General features: G+C 41.8%; 1 protein-coding gene and 1 non-coding gene across 6 annotated transcripts in view; one reads left to right on the forward strand and one right to left on the reverse strand.

Annotated features, from left to right (window-relative positions):
- Nucleotides 1-6: 6 nt before the first annotated feature.
- The window catches only part of TJP1 (tight junction protein 1), a 243,038-nt gene continuing 221,575 nt past the window's right edge, over nt 7-21,469 (forward strand). For all 5 annotated transcript variants that reach the window (XM_059371689.1, XM_059371690.1, XM_059371693.1 and 2 more), the window contains exons 1-2: nt 7-234; nt 11,466-11,598. In XM_059371689.1, coding sequence (XP_059227672.1) covers nt 62-234; nt 11,466-11,598 — 306 coding nt within the window. In that variant the 5' untranslated portion in view covers nt 7-61. The remainder of the gene's footprint in view (nt 235-11,465; nt 11,599-21,469) is intronic.
- On the reverse strand, nt 2,180-2,321 carry LOC132000532 (small nucleolar RNA SNORA67). Its single transcript, XR_009399381.1, has one exon. It is a non-coding gene; the product is annotated as a small nucleolar RNA SNORA67 (small nucleolar RNA).

A 21,469-nucleotide genomic window follows, 5' to 3' on the forward strand; every position in this document is an offset into this window, starting at 1 on the left:
CGGCCGCGGCGGCGGGGAGCGGCGGGAGCTGTGGCGGCGGCGGATGGCCCAGAGCTGATCTATGCGGCGCTTGGAGGGGCTGTGTCTGCGGCGCCGGCGGCGGCGGCGGGGCCCTGCCCGCGAGCGGAGCGGGGACAAGATGAAGTACCAGAAATACCTGACGGTGCTGCAGATGGCCATCGGCGTCACCCCCTCCAACCGCGGCAGCCTCCTGCCGCTCAAGAGGAAGCTGTGGTGAGGGCGCGGCGGGCGCGGCGGGCGCGGGGTCGGGGCCGGGGCGGGCGGGCAGTGAGGCCGCCTGCGGCCGGGCCCGACGGGCGCGCAGAGCCGGGGGCGCAGCAGCCATTTCGGAGCCCCTGGGGCCGAGCGCCGCCGCGTCCCGCGCCCACGCGGGCGTGTTCCGCCGCGACCCTCGGCGGTGCCGGGCGACACGCAGAGCGGCGCGCCGCCGGGAGGGAGGGGCGGGGACCCGGCGGCTTACGGGCACCGGGGCACCGGTCTCCCGCCCGGGACTGTCGTTCCAGTCGCCTCCCGGCCAGTTCTGGCTCGGAATTTCCAGCCACGCTTCCTTGCGGGCACAGAACGATTTATTAGCGCTGCGTTTTCTGCTGTTTCTGAAAACCCATCTGCTGGGGGTACAGAGTGAAGGGCGAGCCGCTCCCACGGTGAGGGGACCAAGTTGCGAGGTTTTAATGGCATTATCAGGGACTGCATTTTATCTGCCCGCGTTCCAGTTCCTCTGACCTGGAAACTGTGATTGGGGTAACGGGAAAAGATCGCCCTTAAAAGAAACATGGCTGGAAGTTTTCCAGATCTGGTTTACACAGTTGATTATCTATCGGGTTGTATGGCGTTTTATTTAGTGTTTAAATGTGGCCTATGGAATCCCCGTGTGGGCTGCCTGGGTATTCCAGTTGCCTTGAGACTTAAGTGTAAGGTTCTGCCACAGAAGAAATAGTCCAGTAAAGGCACAGTGACTATAGGAAAAAAGATGCCAGACTTCTTTGCTGTTCAGTGGCTGTTTTAATTTTAAAATTTGTGGTGGGTGAGGTTCGTAGAGATTTACGCTCTTGAATTTTAATTGAATTTAATTTCAAGGTTACAGAGAAAAGGAAGTGAGCCTGCTTTTAGGCGTTTGAGAAAAGTAGTTTCTGCTATCTAAGGCAAAATGAGTGATCCGAGGACTCTAAAGATGGAGCAACTAAGAAAAAGAGTTTTCTTTTTTGAAAAAAGAATGCCAACAATGGGGAATTTTGGAGGTACGAACAAAATATATGGATGGGCAGTGAAGTTCAAATTTCAGCTGTGCCACTTACGGTGTGACCTTAAGTTACTGGAGTATCTGTTTCTTGGCCTGTAGGGTGAGAATGATATTATCTAACTCATGGGGTCATAACCTAGATCAACTGAGATATTGAATGCAAAGTGCCTGCCACTATGCCGGACTGAATAATAATAGATCCTTAGTTTATATTAGTGTCTTCCTCACTGCCCTCACCCACCACTTTGTTCAAAAAAAGAGATTTGGGGTGCCTTGGTGGTGCAGCCGGTTAAGCCTCCAACTCTTCCTTTCACCTGGGGTGCTGACCTGGGGGTCCTGGCATCCAACCCCACCTCTGCTTCTGCACTCAGTATGGAGTCTGCTTGAGTTTCTCTCCCCCCCTCTGCCTCTTCCCCACTATCTCTCACTTGAATAAATGCATTTAAGAAAAAAAGATTTATTCTGAAGGTTTTTTTTTTTTTTTTTTTTGCCTCAAAAAGTGACATTTATTCAAAGAAAAAAAAATGACAAGATGTCCATCCCTTGGTTCCCTTCCCTCCCCCCTCCTACTACTCTTCAGCCCCCCAGACTGAACCCTGGGGGGCCTAAGTAGCAGGACAGCCCCTCAGATGAGGTCAACGACATTGAGGGGCATCTCCTCAATGGAGGTGTTGTAGAATGTCTCGATGTCTCGGAGAGTCCTCTTGTCTTCTTCTGTCACCATGTTAATAGCCACACCCTTACGGCCAAATCGTCCCCCACGACCGATTCTGTGGATGTAGTTTTCCCTGTTGGTGGGAAGGTCATAGTTGATGACTAAGGAAACCTGCTGCACATCGATGTCTCTGGCCTAGGTCAGGGGAGAGGACGGGTCAGCACAAGCACGAGGGGACACAATCAGGCCAGAGGGATGGGAATGAGTGTAGGCGGCCAAAGGCAGGCAAAGGAACAGACGTGCCCTGTCCCTGAGCAGCCTCAGGCATGCCAGATCATCTTCCAAGTTGCTACTTTCCGGAAGAGGGGCACGGGCAGGCCCCCTGGAGAGGGAATCAGCTTGGACCTGAAGAAGGTATTTTAATTGGAAGAGCAGCAAGTGACAACACATCAAAGATTAGACTAGGAATAGCTGGCAGTAATTAAGAAATGTCCATGGAAGAAGATTTTAGCAAGTATAGGAAGACTGTGCTACTATTATGAAGCAAGAAGTAGTAATGTTTGAAGAAGGCTTTTCAGGTTGATGGTGTACAGGAGGAAAAAAGACATCAACGCCAGCAGTCTTTCCCCTCTGCTTTTCTTCTGAGCAACTGCATGTTTTACTTATGCACTTATACAAAGCACTGCATATTTTACTTAATTGTCATACACGTTTCTCCTCCTTCCCCCAACCCCCACAACTAGAATGTAAGTTGCATGGGGGCAGGACTTTTTATCCGTTTAGCTCATTACTAAGTCCCCTGTAACCAGTATCTGGTACAAAATAGTTTCTGAAAAGATATGTGTTGGCTAAATGAATTCTTAGTAATGCGTAACTGGGAAGGAGATTTTCTTGATATTAAATTTAAAAACTAAGATGTGGGAATAGTGCTTGAGGATCTGTTAGGCATGAATATTAGTATCAGTCAGCCACCAAGTCAGGACACGAGGTTTATTCTTTTTTGATGGAGTGCCGTTTCTGAATACATACCTCAATACAGTTTGCGAAGAGAGGACACAAAGAAATAAATTCCAGGTAATTTTTATACTCCAGAGATTCATGTTTCAGTCAGGCAGTAAACTGAGGACATGATTAAAAACCATCTTACTAAGAGATAGCCTGGAAAAGGCAGGAAGATTTTTGTTTAACTCTTCCACAATATTAAATGAGCATTTCAAAATTTCTGCTCAATGTTAAGGGAATTTGCAAACGTTAATCTAGTTTCTATAGAGGCAAAGTGAAGAGCATATGCTACAGAAACTCTAGAGTGAATGGTACATTAAACATAGATATATATAGTCCTTTTTTTTTTTTAAGTCTAAGAATATTGTGCTGCTTGATTCATCTATTATATCTTATGGAATTAATTTTCTAGATAACATTCCATTTTGCCAGTGTCAGAGCCAACGGGACATGGAGGATTGAGACAGAAGACACTGTCACGTGGCAAGAAGATATGTAGCAATGGGTTCTGACTCCAGAGTGATGGGTGGGACGCAGTAGCAGACATCAGCAAGGGTTGTCAGACCTTGGAATGCCCTAGCTTTGCCACTTACAAGATGTGAGGGCATGCCGTCATAATTGATTGTGGCCTATATGAATGAGGATTTATACAAAGGTGCTGTCTCTGTTTCTCTCTCTTTAAATTATTGCAGTGTATGGAAAGACTACATGCCTACAAAGCTTATGACAATGGAGGTAAAGCATAGGAGGGAGTGATCCAGTGTTTTGGTCCCACATTTCTGTCTAGTTTGACCATTTGTGCTCCTTAACTTTCTTTTAGGGAGTAGCTTTCTGTCTTTCTGACTGGCTCTGCAGATCCTTTATGGCGTATTGGTTTAGGTGGAAACTAAACCAGACAAACAGCCAGACCTGCATCAGCGGAGCCTGTAATTCTTCTCTTTGTCTCCTTCTCCAAGAAATTTAGGAAATAGAACTGTTTATAGTATTTGGTTCTGAATCATTAGTGTTTAGGAACCTGGAACTCAGGCCTATAAACCTCTCCCCATAGTAGGTGTCAGTCTGTATGGCTTGCTTTCTGGGGTGGGGTGGGGTGTCTTCTGTAATTGCTGGTTTTGAAAAGAAGCAGAAGAGCACTGTATTTCCCAGAGCTGCTGTAACATTACTACAGACTCAGTAGCTTAAAAACAACAGAAATTTATTCTCTGGTTCTGGAGGTCAGAAGTCTGAAATCAAGGTGTCCACAGAGCCATGCTCCCTTAAAGTCTCTTGGGGAGAATGCTTCCTTACCTCTTCTAGCTCCTGGTGGCTGCAGGCATTCCTTATGTCTGAATCTTCACATGGCCATCTTTACATGTCTGTGTCTTCTCGGCTTCTTCTAAGGATATTTGTCATTGGATTTGGGGTCCACCTGGATAATCCAGGATGATCTCATCTCAAGACACTTCAGTATATCTGCAAAGACCCTTTTTCTAAATGGGGTCACATTCACAGGTTCCTGGGGTCAGGGAGAGTGGAGAGGAAGGGCACTGTTCAGAACAGGTGCTGAGGCCAACTCTTTGCTCTTCAGTGGGTGTAAAGCCCAAATAATTGTTTCATCCTAATTTTACATTGTCAGTCCTGATTTTCGCATTGAGTGCTGTTAGGAATGTGTACACTGATCTTAGAAGGGGAAAGAGTGTCATTTCATTTTGTTCATGCCTCTAAGTATATTTCTTCCAGTTATTTGATTCAGTAATTATTGAAGGCCACGTGGCATCAATTCATTTATTTAAGTAGTTTAGTTATCCAGTAAACAGATTCTAGAAAAAAGAGGAGCTGCCATTCATTGAGCTTATTACCTGCTGGGCCCAGTGTAAGTGCTTTCCAAGCAACTGCCGTGTAACCTGCAGCACCCCTATGAGGTAGGTGCTGTATTTTTCCCAGTTTTATAAATGAGGTCATTGACTTGCCCAAAGTCACACATCAGGATTTGTACCAGTTTTTGGGGTTAAAAACACATTTGAGCAGGGACATGACAGTCTAGAAAAGAGGAATAACTGAAAACAAGTACAAATCAACTGGAAAGTGCCTTATGGAATGTTGTTTCTCCAAGGGTGGTGCATAGCCCCCTCATGGGTCCCAGAGGTTCCCCTGATGGGATGGCTATGGTTCTAATATCCAAGTCCTTTCTTGGTTTCTTTTTTAATTGTTGAGGTATGATTGGCATATGACATCATTACTTTGAGAGGTACAACATAATGATTCAGCATTTATGTATATAGCAAAATGATTAGTACAATAAGTCTAGTGAACATCCATCCTTTTCTTAGTTTCTTTAAAGAGCAAATTATAGGCAATTATTTATAAGTACAACTAAATGCTGGCCATTTATATAAATCTTTTTATATAAACTCTGGAGGTTTCTGAAGTCTGTTACTTATAGATAAAAATTAGCATTTTACTAGCTTTTGCTGAACCATCCTTCATAAGGATTCAGTATCCTTCTGAAGTCAGTGGCCCTGCTGTACTTAGTAGTATCTCAAGGCCTCTGTTCTTAAACCCTTGTTTGTAATTCCTCTTGTTAGGGGTAGAGATGCTTTGCTATCACCCATTAGTATTAATCTGGAGTTGGTTATGGCTATCAATTCCTGATATTTTAAAATTACTATCTTGTAGAAAGATTGTTAAGTGTTACTTTTTTTTGGTAATTTGTTCTTGTGTAAATGCTTTGTTTTTACCATATTGATTGTTTTTGCCCAATTCTTTGTTATTATTGAGATCTTTTCCACTAGAAATCAGAGATGGGTGAGGTAGATAAGTTTGGGAGTTGTTTGTTCCAAGTGAACCTTGGTCAAAAAGAGTTGTGAGCCAAAACTTCTGAGCTAGAAACAAAACGAGAGGGTGGACCCTGGGTTTCTGCCTTTTAAACACACCGGCCATGCCCACAAGTCACACATGGTCCCATTAGGGGAGTAAGGAAGGGAGTGGAGAGAAGGAGAAATTTTCTCCCCAGTCATCCCCTGGGGATGATAAAATGGAATTAAGAATTAGGAAAAGAAAAACTTCATTGTAAGCTAAATACTGATTTCCTCAGAGTTCAAGGGAAAATATCCAAAATGCTTGTATCTCAGTTACTAACTTTAACTTTTTCTATTGTCAAGGACCATTCTCCTAAATATTTAAGAAATAAATCCCAGAGTCTGAGTTATTCAATGCAGACCACACACTCAGGTGGAGGGAGTGTGGGACCTCAGGATTAAATATACTTCTTGGGTGCCTGGGTGGCTCAATCAGTTAAGCAGTTGAGTCTTGAGTTTGGCTTAGGTCATGATTTCAGGGTCGTGAGATCGAGCCCCACATCAGGCTCCACACTGGGCACGGAGCCTGCTTAAGATTTTCTCTCTCCCATGGGGCGCCTGGGTGGCCCAGTGGGTTAAAGCCTCTGTCTTCGGCTCAGGTCATGATCTCGGGGTCCTGGGATCGAGCCCCACATCGGGCTCTCTGCTCAGCGGGAGCCTGCTTCCCTTCTCTCTCTCTGCCTGCCTCTCTGCCTACTTGTGATCTCTGTCAAATAAATAAATAAAATCTTTTAAAAAAAAAAAAAGATTTTCTCTCTCCCACTCCCTCTGCTCCTCCCTCTGCTTGCTCATGTGCCCCCCCCTCAAAAAAAACAAAACAATACAAAACAAAAACAACAAAAAAGAAAAATACTCCTTATACCCCATGTTTGGAAGAACTGTCTTTGGTGGGCTTTTTGTATCCCCATATAGCTCGTCTTACCTGAGTTGTAAATATTCCTCTGTATTCTTATGAGTGTCCAGTGGGAAAGTACTTGAATACACATATCCCTGCCCCAAGAGAAATGCTAATTCTCAGAAATAGTGGTAAAACAAGAGAGAAGTGACATCTTAAATTCCCCTGTATCTCAGTACCCCTTCTACTTATACATGAGATAACATTGAACATTATCATCTGGAACCATGTTTATTCTTTTTCTTTTTCTCCACCTAAGAAGAGGGGGTCATTACTGAAACAAATGCTTTTTTTTTTTTTTTGAACTATATGCTTTTTAACCGTTGACTTCTTAGCTTCCAAAAGACCTGGTCAGAACTTTAAAGTTACTGAAATTACTCTGTAGGAGCCTGATTCTGTGCCTAGAGAAGGCATCTTCCTCCTGAGAAGTCTGTGGGTAGGGGGGATACTGACCTGATATTCACCTCCTATATATCAATTCAGCTCTACTCTTCAGTAATGTTTTTATTATGATCCTGGTGGGGAAGGGGAGGATCCATTCTTCTATTTATATTGAGGATTTTTTTTTCCTGTTTTAGTCACTGGACTTGGCATTACATTGAGTTAAGTCTGATACATTTCTTGGTTGTCCATCATTTATAAATTTGATGTATATAAATTCTTATCACAGACTTTAAGTTTTAGGTTTGGAAAAAGGGTAAATAATAAACCTTTCTAAGTTAAATGCGAGAACAACCTGTGAAAAATGTCTTTGTCAAAAAGTTTATATTTCTTCTAATGTGATTATGCAACATAATGCGATCAAAGTAAAGTGTGAGAGAGGAAGCATAATTTAAGAATTGTATATTGTTTTCAGCTCTGTTTTTCTTTCCCATATGCCCACTTTTCTTAAATGAAATTCTTAATTATTTTCATGAAAGCTTTTACTCTGCAGAAAAGAGAGCAAAACTGTACCATGTAAAACTTTTTTAATGTATTGAAAATAGTGAAAGTGACATCAGAATTTTACTCTGGGAAGTAACTTGAAAGGTGCACTTATTAGCAATTCAATGAAACAACAAAAATGAGAATTAAAAAAGCCACAACAAAAATACTGAGTCTGAATGGCATCAGTGGACCAGCATTTTTGCAGTATCTCTGAAATATATTTACTAGATAAAGATAGTTCTACTCAGAGAAAAGCCTTGCAAGAACCATTTCCAGGAAATGTGCAGGAGAACATTTCTACACAAAGAGAGGCTGATAACTTGCAGCAGCATTCCAGGGACAGAAGAAGCAGAGGACACTTGGGGAATTACTCAGATTTTATGCACCAGATTGATTGACACCTTGCCTTACCAGTTTGTGACAAGCTGTGGGCAACAGTGTTGCTTTCTCGCTTACCAGAGCAGTGAATGTGGGCTCTTGGGCCAGAGGGACAGGGCTGTACCTGAGATAGCTACTGAGTCCTCTGACCCAGAAGACAAGTGACTTCGCAGCAGTATGTCCCATCTCTCTGCCAGAGTCGCCGAAGGCCGGCCGCAGTAAATGTGACAGTGCAGAAACAGATGTTCTCTAATACAAATATAAGTAGACATTAAAAATCACCAAACAGTTGGAGAAAACCAGTATTAGAAGAATTACCATACTCAACAAACAAAAGAACTAATCCCTGAGAAAAATAGAAAAACCTTGGATTAAGATGGTTATTTTCAGAAAGATGCAAGAGAATATCATATGGATAAAACACCATACTAGACACTAGAAATTTAACCTTTGCTCACTAAGGTGAAAGAGAATGGCTGAATTGACAAAGCTGAGAAGCAAGTGAGCAGTGTGGAGGAGGAAGCTAGAGAATCACAAAAGAACAAAGGGACAAAAGTAGGAAAGAGAAATTAGGAGACCTTGAAACTATTTCCAAGGAAGGGTGGAGCTTTTGGTAGGGTTGCACTGGTGCTGGAAAAGAAGAGAAACAAAGGCGTGTTAAACATCATTGCTTGTGTACCAGTAGATAAGAATACCACTGAACTCTAGATGTTGATAGAAGTATTTCAGTTTAAATAAGTGTGTGTGTATATATGTATTGTGGAAATGCAGAGGTACATATATATGCATATATATGTGTATTTATAAATATATAATGTAACTATATAAATACATGTGTATGTATGGTTAGCTAGAGTTAGAGTTGGCCTAATAAGATGTAGAACTTTGAACTACTAACTGGAGAGGAGAAAGTCTCAGGGAGGGTAAAGAGAAAGAAAACTCAGTCATACTAAAAAGGTAGGAAAAGAAAAAGAAGAAAGCATTTCAATTTGAAAAACACAAACTATAAAATGTGGCAGAGGAAAAAATCTAAACATATCAGTAAGCACAACAAATTTGAATGGATTAAGTTTCTCTCAAATGATAGGGATTCTCAAACTGAGGAAGAAAGAAAAGCATCCAGTCACATGCTGGTGAAGAATTAACTAGAGTTAAAGGTACAGCTAAAAGGAGGTGGAAACAGGGACCTAGAAAGGTTGAAAATACAAGCACAGAAAAACATAAGTCAAGAAAAGGATAATAAAACGTAGTTGGGAAAATTATTAGACAGAATCGCATTTAAAGGAAAGTCTTTAATTGGAATAGAGACTTTAAATGTGATAAAAGTTTAAGTCCCTAAAAAGATAAGAGCACTGGGCGTTACACATAAGAATCGTTGAACACTACATCAAAAACCAATGATATACTATATGTTGGCTAACTGAACATTATAACAAAGAATAAATAAAAGATATGCGTTACAAACATTAAGATATCTAATACAACAGATTTGAAATATGTAATGAAAAAAACTTATAGACAAAGATCCATTGTCTAATCTATGTTTGTGGTGGGAAACTCTGTCAATCGCCTCTTGTAAGAGAAATTAGCCCTTTACCAAGACAAATATAATGAAGGACACAGAGAAGTTAAGTTATAAAAGAAAATAAAAGGATAAAGTCACCTTTCTATTTAAGGACACGCCCACCTCTACATGAACATTTTTCTGTACTGTTGATGGAAGCATATATTGGGAAAGCCTTTTTGAAAAGTAGTACTTGCAACACCCAGAAACCTCTGACTCTGCATTTTCCTTCTAGTGCTCTTTCTTAAGTAAATGCTGTGTTTGTACCCAGAGATGTCACGCATGTTCATCGCTTTACAGTTTGATAGCAAATATTTGAAAACTAAATGCCCATTGGTAGGGGAGTGGTTGAATAAATTGTGGTATGCCTGTACAATGGAATACTGTTTAGCCATTAAAAAAAAATGAAACACATGAGTTCAAGCCGCACATTGGATATAGAGATTACTCAAAAAATCATTAGAAAAATAGAATGAAATGGACCTGGGTTATTATGGGACAAGCTTCAAGATATATTATTATGTGAAAAAATGAGATGTAGGGCAATGTGAAGAGTTTGGTGAGTTTGCTAAAAAGTTTCAAAAGGAGATTAACACATGCATAGATAAGCATGAGCATTTGTTTGGGAGGTTATACAAAGAACCATTAGTGGTGATTATCTTCGGGGAAAGGGATGGGGATTTGTGATGAGGGAGGACAGGGAGGCTTTACTTTTCATTTTTGCTTCTTTTCATACTCTTTAAATCTTCTGACTATAGGGGCTTAGTATTTTTATTCTAAACTGCAGCCATACCTAGTCTATTTCATGATATTCATTCCCATCTTCTTATTATATAAATCAAATTTACTTTGCTATCAGTCTATCCAGTATGTCCTTTTCAAGCAATGAGAGACTTTTTTTTTTTAAGAGAGAGCGCACACGCAGAGGGGGAGGGGCTAAGGGAGAGGGGGAGAAAGAGAGAGTCTTCAGCAGGCTCCATGCTCAGCCCTGAACCCTTTGCAGGGCTCAATCTCATGACCTTGAGATCATGACCTGAGCCGAAATGAAGAGTCAGATGCCTAACTGACTGAGCCACCCAGGCGCCCCATGAGAGACCTATGCCTTTCAGATCACAACATTTTTAATATAAAATATTAAGGTCAGGATATTTGAAAAGTATACCAACATGGAACATACACAAGCGGGAAATTGATCATAAAATAAGGAAACTGATTTTCATAAGCCACCCTTAACAAATCAGTCTTACTACTTAAGTCTCTGTCATCTCTAAGACGATAATCCACTAAGCAGTTTCCTTCCAGGTTCCTGGGGGCACCTTCTAAGTCTGCCAGCAGCAGTGGCACAGAAATGATTGAACACATAACGGTCTTGAGTGTGTGTTGATGTATATGAGCATGTGTCCCAGTGTGCAGATATGTAGATAGCTTTGATTATTTACCACTTCTTATTTGTGTTTTCTTGGTTCTGTAACCATGCTGAATTAAGTGTTGATGGTCATGTTTAAAGCTTTAAAAGTTATGTTTAAAAAGTATGCTGAACGGTATTTATGCTTGTACACAATGATAGCTGACTTGCACTGAGTGTGCCGGGCCCTGGGCTGAGCGCTTGAGAAAGAACTACCCAGAGGGGAGCAGATGCCTCCCAGTTACCTAGGAAACTTCAGTCTGGCTTTAATTGCTTCTTTGATGGTCAGAGTTGACTTCTAGTGAATCTTAATGTAGAAATGTTTGAACCCTGTCAAGAGAAATTTCTAAACCATCAAGTTACTAAGAAATACTTAGAAAGCGTATCTCCTCAGAGGTAGATCCACTGTGGTTCTTTGCTTCTTGGCTGAAAAAGGAGCACGATGTTTCTAGAGCTGTTCTCAAGTAAATACTTACCTCATGCTTGAGAAACGTATATCTACCTGCAAATCCGTCTTTTAAGTGTTTTCCGCTTCTTGCAGGGTAACGCCATCCTCTGAAAATCCGAATGGTGCTACTTCTAGCGTCAGCCAAGGAAAACCTTCTTTAAGACGAATAAAAGGGAGACTGCACAGAAGCAAAAGCCTTGATAGCATCGATTTCTGTGAACTGACTGTAAGTGCACTGTGTAGTAGTTTTTATTCTCAAAGAATATGAAAATTTTGATGTCATTATTTTGATTTTTATAAAGGCACAATAGTCTTATTTTGTCATGGGCATCTTTTTGCAGTAAAAATTGGCTTATCCAACGGGTTACCAACCAGAATGCTTTGTTAACTGATATCCATATGAAACATTAAGAATTAATGATTCTCATTCAAAGACCAAGATAAAAAAATGCTTCCTGATCTGCAACAAAAATTAAAACAAGTTCAGCGAAGTATTAATGTAAACTTCTTAGAAATTACAAATTTGAATGTTAATGTAAGTAGGGATCTCAGTGTTTGATTAACCCCAAATACCCACCTTCCTGGCAGGACCAGAAAATAGTGTTACTTAGCTATTCTTAGGCAGATCCTGATTCAGTTAATGTTGGCGCTTTCTTTCCATTCTAAGTGATTAACATTAGTGGCCATGTCCTTTTTATTTTTTTCTGGACCAAGGGACGGGTTTTCACGTGGGCTTGTGATACATTCATGCATGTTTTTAGAGGAGCAGGAACACTGGCACTTTCAGTCCGCACTATCCTTTGCTATTAATTATATTGCCTAGTTCATAAGAGATGCTACAGTACTATAAAGGATATTGTAGAATTTTCTTTGCAGTAAGATTTTATTCAAATTTATGTATTGTAGGGGTCAATGGCAAATTAATGGATATTTAGGGTGTTGAAGAGACCAGATGTGTTTACTTCTTCCCTTCGAGCTCTGAAAACTTCTGAATTATAAAAGTACCATTGACTATACCTGTTTCGAACAGTGGTAACAGAGCCTTTCTTCTTTGAGGATATGACTTCTGCACCTTTTATCTATAATTGATGAAAACAGAAGTTCAGTAAATGTGGATACTCTATTTTTAAATTTATTCTTATTAAAATAATTATACTCAGTTTTGCCTAAAAGTGTGCTTGGCCATTTTATGACATAAGACAGCAGAAGGTGAAATGTGACCTATAAGAAGACATTTAAGCAATAACTGAGAAAAGACAGTCAGTTTCTGCTAAGTAAAACTAGCGATTAAAATGACTAAAGGAGACATGGGCATGGTGTAAAATAAGGGGGACGGCTCTGCGGCAGTGAAACGCTGAATTGGGGGGCAGATTTGAGTTACCTTTTGGAATATAATAATGGAAATTGGAATTTTATCAGGTCCTTTTTATGGTACTAAACATTGTCATTCTGGAAGGTCGTCCAATAACAAATAAGTTTGGCATGTCACAGAGTATGTTTGCTAGCTTAGTCACAGTCTCTGTCGCTGGGGGAAGAGGTTAAAATATCTGTAGAATATGATAGAAAAAAAAGCTTTACTTCATGTACTATTGCTTTCAGTTTCCCAGAAATAGAAATAGATTGTTTCACCTATGAGGAAAAGTTGGCAAATAGAGCTGTCTTTTTATCATGACAAATATGTCTTAAAACTGTTGATAATTCATTCTCTTCTTTGTGCCGTGCGAGAGTTGATCTGGCTCAAGTGAGTGTGTGGTTCAAGTGAGGAAAAAAATAACACTACCCAGGTGCAGTTAACATCTGCAGAACTAGTTTCTTTCTTTTTGATCATCTTTCCTAGTTGACCTCATTTCAAAAGTGAAATGTCTTAGCATCCCTGGAGCGAAGGCATTTGACACTGAGGTTAAGCGGGAGAGATAAAATTGGGGTTGATGGAAGGTCCATTGTCTTTCAGTAATGAGAATATATTATTGAAATGTAATTGCAGTTCACCCTTGAAGATGGCAAGGGTTAGAGGCGTCCAACCTCCATGCAATTGAAAATCCACATATAACCTGAATCCCCCCCAAACTTAACTACTAATAGCTTACTGATGACTAGAAGCCTTACCAACAATCCATTAACACATGTTCTATATGTTACATGTATTTTATACTTTATTCTTAAAATAAGCTAAACTGGAGAAAAAAATGTTAAGAAAATCCTAAGGGAGAGAAAACACATTTATAGTACCGTATTTTAAAAAATCTGCATATAAGTAGACCCATCAGTTCAAACCTATGTTGTTCAAAGGGTCAGCAGTACTGCAATTGTTAGACTTTTGTTGCAGTTGGAGTTCCTTTTCCTTCTTAGGTTTTTGTAGTCATGGGTGGTAGGACAGCAATCTTTGAAGACTTTTAGATTCTTAGAAATTTTTACAATGAGCATGTTCCATTTTTGGGAAAGCAATAAACTGCTTTTCCAAACAATAGAGAAATTTTTAAAAAGAACCTAACAGGGGCACCTGGGTGACTCAGTGGGTTAAGCCACTGCCTTTGGCTTAGGTCATGATCCAGGAGTCCTGGGATCAGAGCCCTGCATCAGGCTTCCCTTGCTCTGCAGGGAGCGTGCTTCTCCCCTCCCTCTCCCTCTCCCCCTGCCTGTGTGTGCGGGCGCTCTCTCTGTCAAATAAATAAATAAAATCTTTAAAAAAAAAAAAAAGAGCCTAACAGCTGGCTACTCCCACCATCTACCGTAAACTATGGCAATTAATATTGTAATACTCAAAATACATAGGGACATATAACGTCTTTAGCAAGGGGAGGAAAGGATGTTTTCCCCTCCACTTCTTAAATTGTTTTTTTTTTTTTAAGATTTTATTTATTTGACAGAGACCAAAAGCAGGCAGAGAGAGAGAGAGAGAGAGGAGGAAGCAGGCTCCCTGCTGAGCAGAGAGCCTGACTTCGTTGGGCTCGATCCCAGGACCCCGAGATCATGACCTGAGCCGAAGGCAGAGGCTTTAACCCACTGAGCCACCCAGGTACCCCTTGAATTGTCTTTTTAAAAGAAGGAAGTGCTGGGGTGCCTGGGTGGCTCAGTTAAGTGTCTGCCTTCCGCTCAGGTCATGATCTGAGGGTCCTGGGATCGAGCCCCAAGTTGGGCTCCACGCTCAGTAGGGAGTCTGCTTCTTCTGCTTCTGCCTGCTGTTCCCCCTGCTTGCGCATGCGCTCTCTCTCTCTCTCTTTGTCAAATAAATAAATAAAATCTTTAAAAATAAATAAATAAATAAAAGAAGGAAATGCTACTCTCAAAAAGTAGATTAGAAAAGACTCTCACAGGAGGAAAAAGGGATTCAGATCTGATTCTGTCACACAGTTGACTGTAATGTAATCGTGGAAAACCACATTTTAAAGCCTTAGCCACAGTGTCTACAGGGCACTTACTTGGTAAATGATGATCAGTTATATAGGAATAGATACTTCTTATCCCTTTTAGGAAATAGTTTAGCCACCATAGGTATCTCTTGTTCAAAAAAACTGAAAATTCTGTCACACTATTTTTAAAATCTTTAAAAATTTTTTATCAGATGTATGGCTTCCTTTGACTGCCAGAGTAACTGGCAAACCTTAAAGCAGGAAGATTTAAATTTAGTTCATTATCTCCAGTCATGTGCATATATCAAATTTGTATGACCAGCAGAGTAACATTTATATTTTTATTTTCACATTTTACTTTTAACTTTGCCTAATAAGAAATACAATTTTTATTGCTTTTGAAAAAACACAGCAAACAGAGCAAGAGTTCTACTTGCTATGCATTCAAGGTCCCAATTTCTGGCTGAGAAACCTCAGGTTCCAGCTGAGATGGTTGGCTTTGGTCCCGGGCATCAGATTGATGCCATTTCACTCCTGGGGAGAGGTGATTGTTTCAGTGCTCTCTGTGGGGATTAAATGGGATGGCATTCTAGTTCATTTTGTAAGCCCTACAGCATAAATGACTGACTTCCTAGTTCACTGGAGGAGACTGGAATCCATCCAGTCTCACAAACCCTTGAGACCTGAGATCCCAGAGATCTGTGGCACAGTTTTCTTAGGCAAGGCCTGGACTGGACAAGTCTGTAGTGAACACATGTTTTGCCTGGAAAACCTAAGCCTTTCTTCAACATGTTTTCATGGGTACAATGCTATAAAACCAAGTGACAAGTCCCTTTGTTTCCCGCAAGGTAATGGAGGAATATGTTGATAATGGATATGGAGAAGAAAAGTGACCATTTGTCTTTGGACTGACTCAGTTAATGGTGTTTATATGCTAAGCTGTTGCATATCACTCTGTGTCGTTGCCTGTTGGGAGTGATCAGGTGGCATCGACTCTTGTCTCTTCCTCCCTCTCAGATTCTAAGTGTATAGTCAAAACATTTTTAGTGATAATTTAAAAATTCAACAGATTGCTTGAAATTTTACAGCTTCTCTTGATTATACATCCTTCCTAAAACAGGAAAATGGAGCCAGTTGAGTAGGATTCATTCAGTGGGGGAGGCTATCCTGAATATAGACTTACGCAATTTATTTCCTCCTTTGTGGGTGTAAATCTAGATTGTTAATTTTTCTTTCTGCCAACAGAAAAATACTATAAAAAGTTTTATGCCCAATAAAGAGAAACAATGAACCAATTAATAGTTTATGGCTGTGTTCCCTTAGCTTTGGATGAGAGACAGTTTCACTCGTCACCAAGAACCATTAGGCAAAAATGATACATTTCAAAATCTTCAGTGGATTTTTTTTTGCCATTAGAGGAAAAATCTGTGATAATAAGATATTATTTGGAGTATTACATTTGTGTACATTTCTGGGCTGATAAGTCACGTTTCAACACTGTCTGAGTATAATGTAATTCTGTGTTTTATTTATTTTTAATGATCAGAGATTTTTCTCATTTGAAAAGCTACTTTTTTCTCCTGATAAAGAGGAGTCTCCATGTACGCTCATAGAAAATACTGGTAACCTATGGAGATATCAGTGATAGAAGTTTTCTCCTTCTTCCTCTACCCTTCAAGACATTCCCCGTGAGGTCTGTGGGACCCCCGAGAGATTCTAGAGCCCTGTTTTGAAACTACATATCTATTTGACTTTGAAGACTTAACAGCTTTGCTCTCTTCTTGGAATGATGGGGTGCCTGGCTGGTGAATAAGGAGCTGGGCACCCCAAGGTGAGAAAATGGTGGAAGGTGAATGTGTGAAGGGGTACTGAACACCAAGTTAAACTGCCTCTTATTTTGTTGGGAGGAGGCCAAACACTTCTCCCCTTTCTCACTCCCACTCAATCACTACTGTCCCCCTCACCATGGGAATGAGAACCTAGAAGAAATAGTGGTGAGCATTGGGGGCCCTTTGCTCTGGGTGCACAGCTGTTCTTTCCATCCTGAGCTTTAGTGATGTGGGCATCTTTCTGTTCACTTTTACAAATCTCTGTGTCATTTGTAGGTGTTGGCCCCCAGATTGCCAGCAGATCTCCTCATTGTGCCCTCAACACTTACTGCATGCTTTGTTCCTGAGTGTATCACGGGCTTCAGTTCCTCAGAGATAGGGAACATGTCTTATATATTCCTCTGAACGGTAGCATGTCAGATTTTATGCTCATTCAGTATTTGTTGGTTTATTATTGGTTGACCGATTGTTTCATGGGCTGACTGTGGCATGGCAGCTCAGTAGAGAAAAGCTTAGAGACCATTAAATTAACATTTAATTAACATTTAATTAAAATAGTGGGTATTAAGAAGAAAGAAGAGATATAAAATGATGTAACTTATTTGATACAGAGTCAGGTAAAGTGACAGACTCACTCTGTTGACTTTTCTTATGGGAAAGATACCTGAATACCAAGAAATAAGGAGGACATTTTTGAAATAGACAACGTAGATATCATGATGCCCTTAGAGATATTGGAGGTGGAAGTGGAGATGGAGGTGGTGGTATTTGGTGATGGAGGTAGAGGTGGTGATGACGGTGGGGATGGTGGAGGTAGAGGTGTACGTACCCATTATCATAAGTTTTTTGTTGAACCTTTTGAGAGAAAACTTTAGGGATGATGTCCCACAACCCCTAAATTTTGAAGAGGTAAGTCTCCCAAGGCAAGGTCATTCTCCACTTATCCACCATGTAGCCAGATCAGGAAATCAACACTGACACCATGATTCAGTCCAATCTATAGTTCCTATCCCAACTTCACTACCGTCCTAGTGGTGTCTCTCTTTCCTTTCTGGTGCAGGATTCCATCCAGGAACATGCATTGGTTTTAGGTGTCATGTTTTGTTCTTGACAGTTCTAAAGAATCCTCAACTGGAGCCATTCAGTGTTTCTCATGACTAGATTCAGGTCATGCGTTCTTGGCAGGAATGGAGGACCTGCCCTCACTAGTCCCAGTTCACGGAGCATCTGGCTTCCTCGCTGGCTTGGGTGTCAGGGAACTGGACATAGGAGCGTGCTGTGGCTCACTCCCAATGCTCCCTGAGGATATACATTGTTCCAGGGTACAGGAATCTACCAGAATTATCCACCTCATTAATTTTCCGAAGTGAGGGGAATCAGAGTTTTGAGGCTTTTGTGCAGAACAAAGGAATCTGGCTACTTCTATATATTTAGGACTTCCAGAGGCCAATCAGAATCCAGTTTGCTCATTGACAACCAACCAGTAGTAGATGGTGTGCCCTTCATGGCTGGCTACTGTCTTCAGTAAACAGAATATCCTGATATTTCTAAGGGGCTCTTACAGACAGCAAGGACTCTTGTTTTTTTAAAAGATTATAAGCATAATGTCTATAAGGTATCTGTAAGTGTTGTCAGCCTCCACCTTTATCTAACAGGTGTTTTGGATTGGCTCTGCAGGTCAGAATTTTGTCTCTATCTTACACCTATGCCAACATCTCCCTTCTTTATTTTCTTTTCACTGGCCACTGCTGCTTGAGAAGTTTATTGCTCTGATTGTAGGCAGGATTTTTGTTCATCAAAACTGAATAGAAAATATAGATAGGCCTTTTAGAAATTCAGATCTTAATGAAAACAATAGGGAGGTATTATTTAAAAAAAAAAAAGAATATGAGGTCTTTGGTATTTTACCTAATGCTTATTTCATAATCTGTTTTGAAAGCAGTTAATTTTGTCTCTCTTTTTGGGCGGGCTTATGTTCCATCCTTGTTGGTTGGGCTGGAGAGCAGCCAGCCACTGTCCTCTTCCTGTCTCTAGCCATAGCCTTGCTTCTCTTCATGCAGATCAAGGCGCCAGCCCCACAGTCAGAATATACCCAGGCTTCATTTGAGGTTCATCTGGGACCCCTCTCCTTCATATCTCTCAAACACACACACCACCACCACCACCACCATCATTATCCTCTCCGCTGTTCCAGTGGTCTGATCTAGTACAGAGAGCAGAAACATAAACTACAAACAACAGTGGAGGCAGTCCAGGGTGCCTCCAGGGAATATGGAGTGCTCATCCAGACCTCTGACAGCAAAGAATCACAAGATGGTCGCCCTTGAACTGAATCTGGTAAGGATGCATCTGACTTTGTGGGGAGAGTGGGGAGGAGGTCATCAGGTTGAAGGAGCAGAATCAGGAGTGGAGACAGGGCTGAGAACTACCAGGGGTGTGGAAAGACATTACTGTTTGTTCTGAACCTCAGAGCTCTGCAGAGATGCCTGAAGCTGGGCTGGGTGTGTCTTGGGCCCCCATCCTCCTCTCCAGCAGCAGCAGCTCTGTTTGATCTGTTCTACTGGAAGATGGGAGAGACACACAGCATTTTATCCGGGGGAACGAAAAGATTCTGCCCCTCTGATGGCTTTGTGAACTAAAAGGGCTAATACCAGAGAATCGGAGAACACTAGTTCAAGGGCGGTCGACAAGTAGAACAGTAAGCCGGAGAAGTTCACGGATAGATGTTAGAGAAGCTGAGGAGGCCATTTTCCAGAAGGGAGTGAGTGATCCACAGATACTTGTGGCCTCAAATAGCCGGGGGAGGACAAAGCAACTTGGACCTGCCCATGGGCAAAACGAGGAGCGAGAACTAGAGCTTATCTTTTCCTTTGCTTTTTATCTTGAGAAGAGGAATAGTATAATTTTTTCATACAGACACAGAACAAAGAGAGCCATCAGCACTCTGAAATCTACGGAGCTGATGTCATGGACTCTGACAGTTACTTCACGTTTCTGACAGTTACGACCCCGAGTCTTCCAAATCTGAATGGGGCACACAACGGTAGAACTCACCCTCCGGGTGCTGTGCCCATAGTGGTGAGCAGGCACAAGGTGAGGAGGGGACATTTGGAGGTGGTTGGTGACATTAGCAAACGCTAGCAGGGTGGCCTGGCAGGCCGAAGAAGGTTGAAATACAGAAATAAAAAGAATATATTCATGTGTGCTGAATGAGTAAATGTATGGAAACGATTCTTCTTTAGCTAAAATGGGTCTGCTTCAGGTTCTCAGAGAAGATCTTGTATTTGTTTTTCACTCAGTGGACGGAGTCATTAGATTTCCCCATTTGTTATGGAGCAAAATAAATAACCTCTGCGGAACATAATAGATAATGTAATGTTTGCATGTGTCTATGGGCGAACACATTATTTCCATCGTGGAGAAAACTGTCCACGTTTCTGTTTGAAACAGACATCGTTGTGTTCCTGGATGAGAACATGTTAACTCATCTGGTCATTATGTGACTTCTGAGCATTAGAACAGAAGCAGAAATCTCAGAACGTGTTGTTTGTCGTCTCTCTAACGTGTTCTATTTTGGACAAGCCACATGAGTTGTAGTAGCTACCATTCAGGGCAGACTGACTACACCTGGCGGAGAGGCGGAGTGAGGGCCACACACAGTGAGTGCCTCTTCTCTCTGGTTCAGGGGGGCCTGAGAAAATAAATCCAGGAGGAAGGGAAATCCTTCCATTTCGTCAGTGCTTTCCTGTTTTCATTCCTGTAGCCAATGGAGGCATGAAATACTGATTTCCATTCTGTGATGACTTCATAGCTTGCAGGAAGCCTCCTTCAGAGCCTGCTTTGGGTGCTGCCACGAGACCCAGTCTTCCCCAGATCTCCTCGTGGCCTGTTTGTTCTGGATGTCCCTCACATTCCACATGTTCGGAAGTCCCACTGAGAGTCAGTAAAATGAGCTTGAACAACAGCAGTTTTCAGATTATTCGAGCTAGTTTTCCACTTCGGAGGCACTGAGAGCCTGGCTCTGAGACTGAGAGATAGTACAGGCTTGGGAAGCACCCTGCTTTGGAAAGTGCATGGGGTGGGAGCCCGAGAGGATGGGAGCATTCCAGGATGGACCTCAGGCAGCCGGAGCTGGGAAGGAAGGGTCCCAGACCACAGAGGGGGTACTAGACACAGAAGGAATACCAAAAGCCCAAAGCACTGAGATGCCCCATTTGCCCCAGGACCAAAGAAAGTCGTATATGACCTTTACATACAACTTTAATATTAACTAAAAGACCATATGCAGTGAAGCATTACCAGCAAAATATGTTGTGACCAGAAAAGATGTCATTTAAACTGGGCCTCAGCATTGTCTCACAATGTCGTTGAATGTCCCTGTTGGCAGAAGCCACACATGAGAACCTCAGTAAGGCCCAGGCAGATACAGCCAATGTCGTTATAGCTAATTGTTGTATGTTCTCACTGTCCAAGGCACTGAGCCTGGGAAGGGTAGAGTTTCTGCTTAGGAGGCTTTATTCTGATTCTTTCAACAGCCAGAGGTGGGCATTTCACAGGATTATTTTAGAGCAGAATCTTCCCACTCCTGCCCCAAGGCCAGTGGCGTGGCTTCACAGCGGCACAGCCGGCCACATGGGGGCAGGGCTTTCTAGCAAGTGCACTTCGGCAGCTGGAACAAGGCTGTCCAGCTGGGGTCCTTCTTGGCTAAAAACTTCACTTCATGCTCCCTACTGGTCACCCACAGTAAACTCTACTGAAATTCATGGTACACGGACTTCCATGTGGAAATGAAAGTGGAAAACCTGTTACAATTTGAAGTTATTTTGGATGTCTGAATTGCTGGAGGTGGTTGATACTTGGAGAGGTGCCCCCTAGGGCAGAGTGGACTTTTGAGCCACTCTTGCTTGTTGAAAGGTGA

Source organism: Mustela nigripes, chromosome 13 (assembly GCF_022355385.1).
Source record: "Mustela nigripes isolate SB6536 chromosome 13, MUSNIG.SB6536, whole genome shotgun sequence".
Classification (NCBI taxonomy): domain Eukaryota; kingdom Metazoa; phylum Chordata; class Mammalia; order Carnivora; family Mustelidae; genus Mustela; species Mustela nigripes.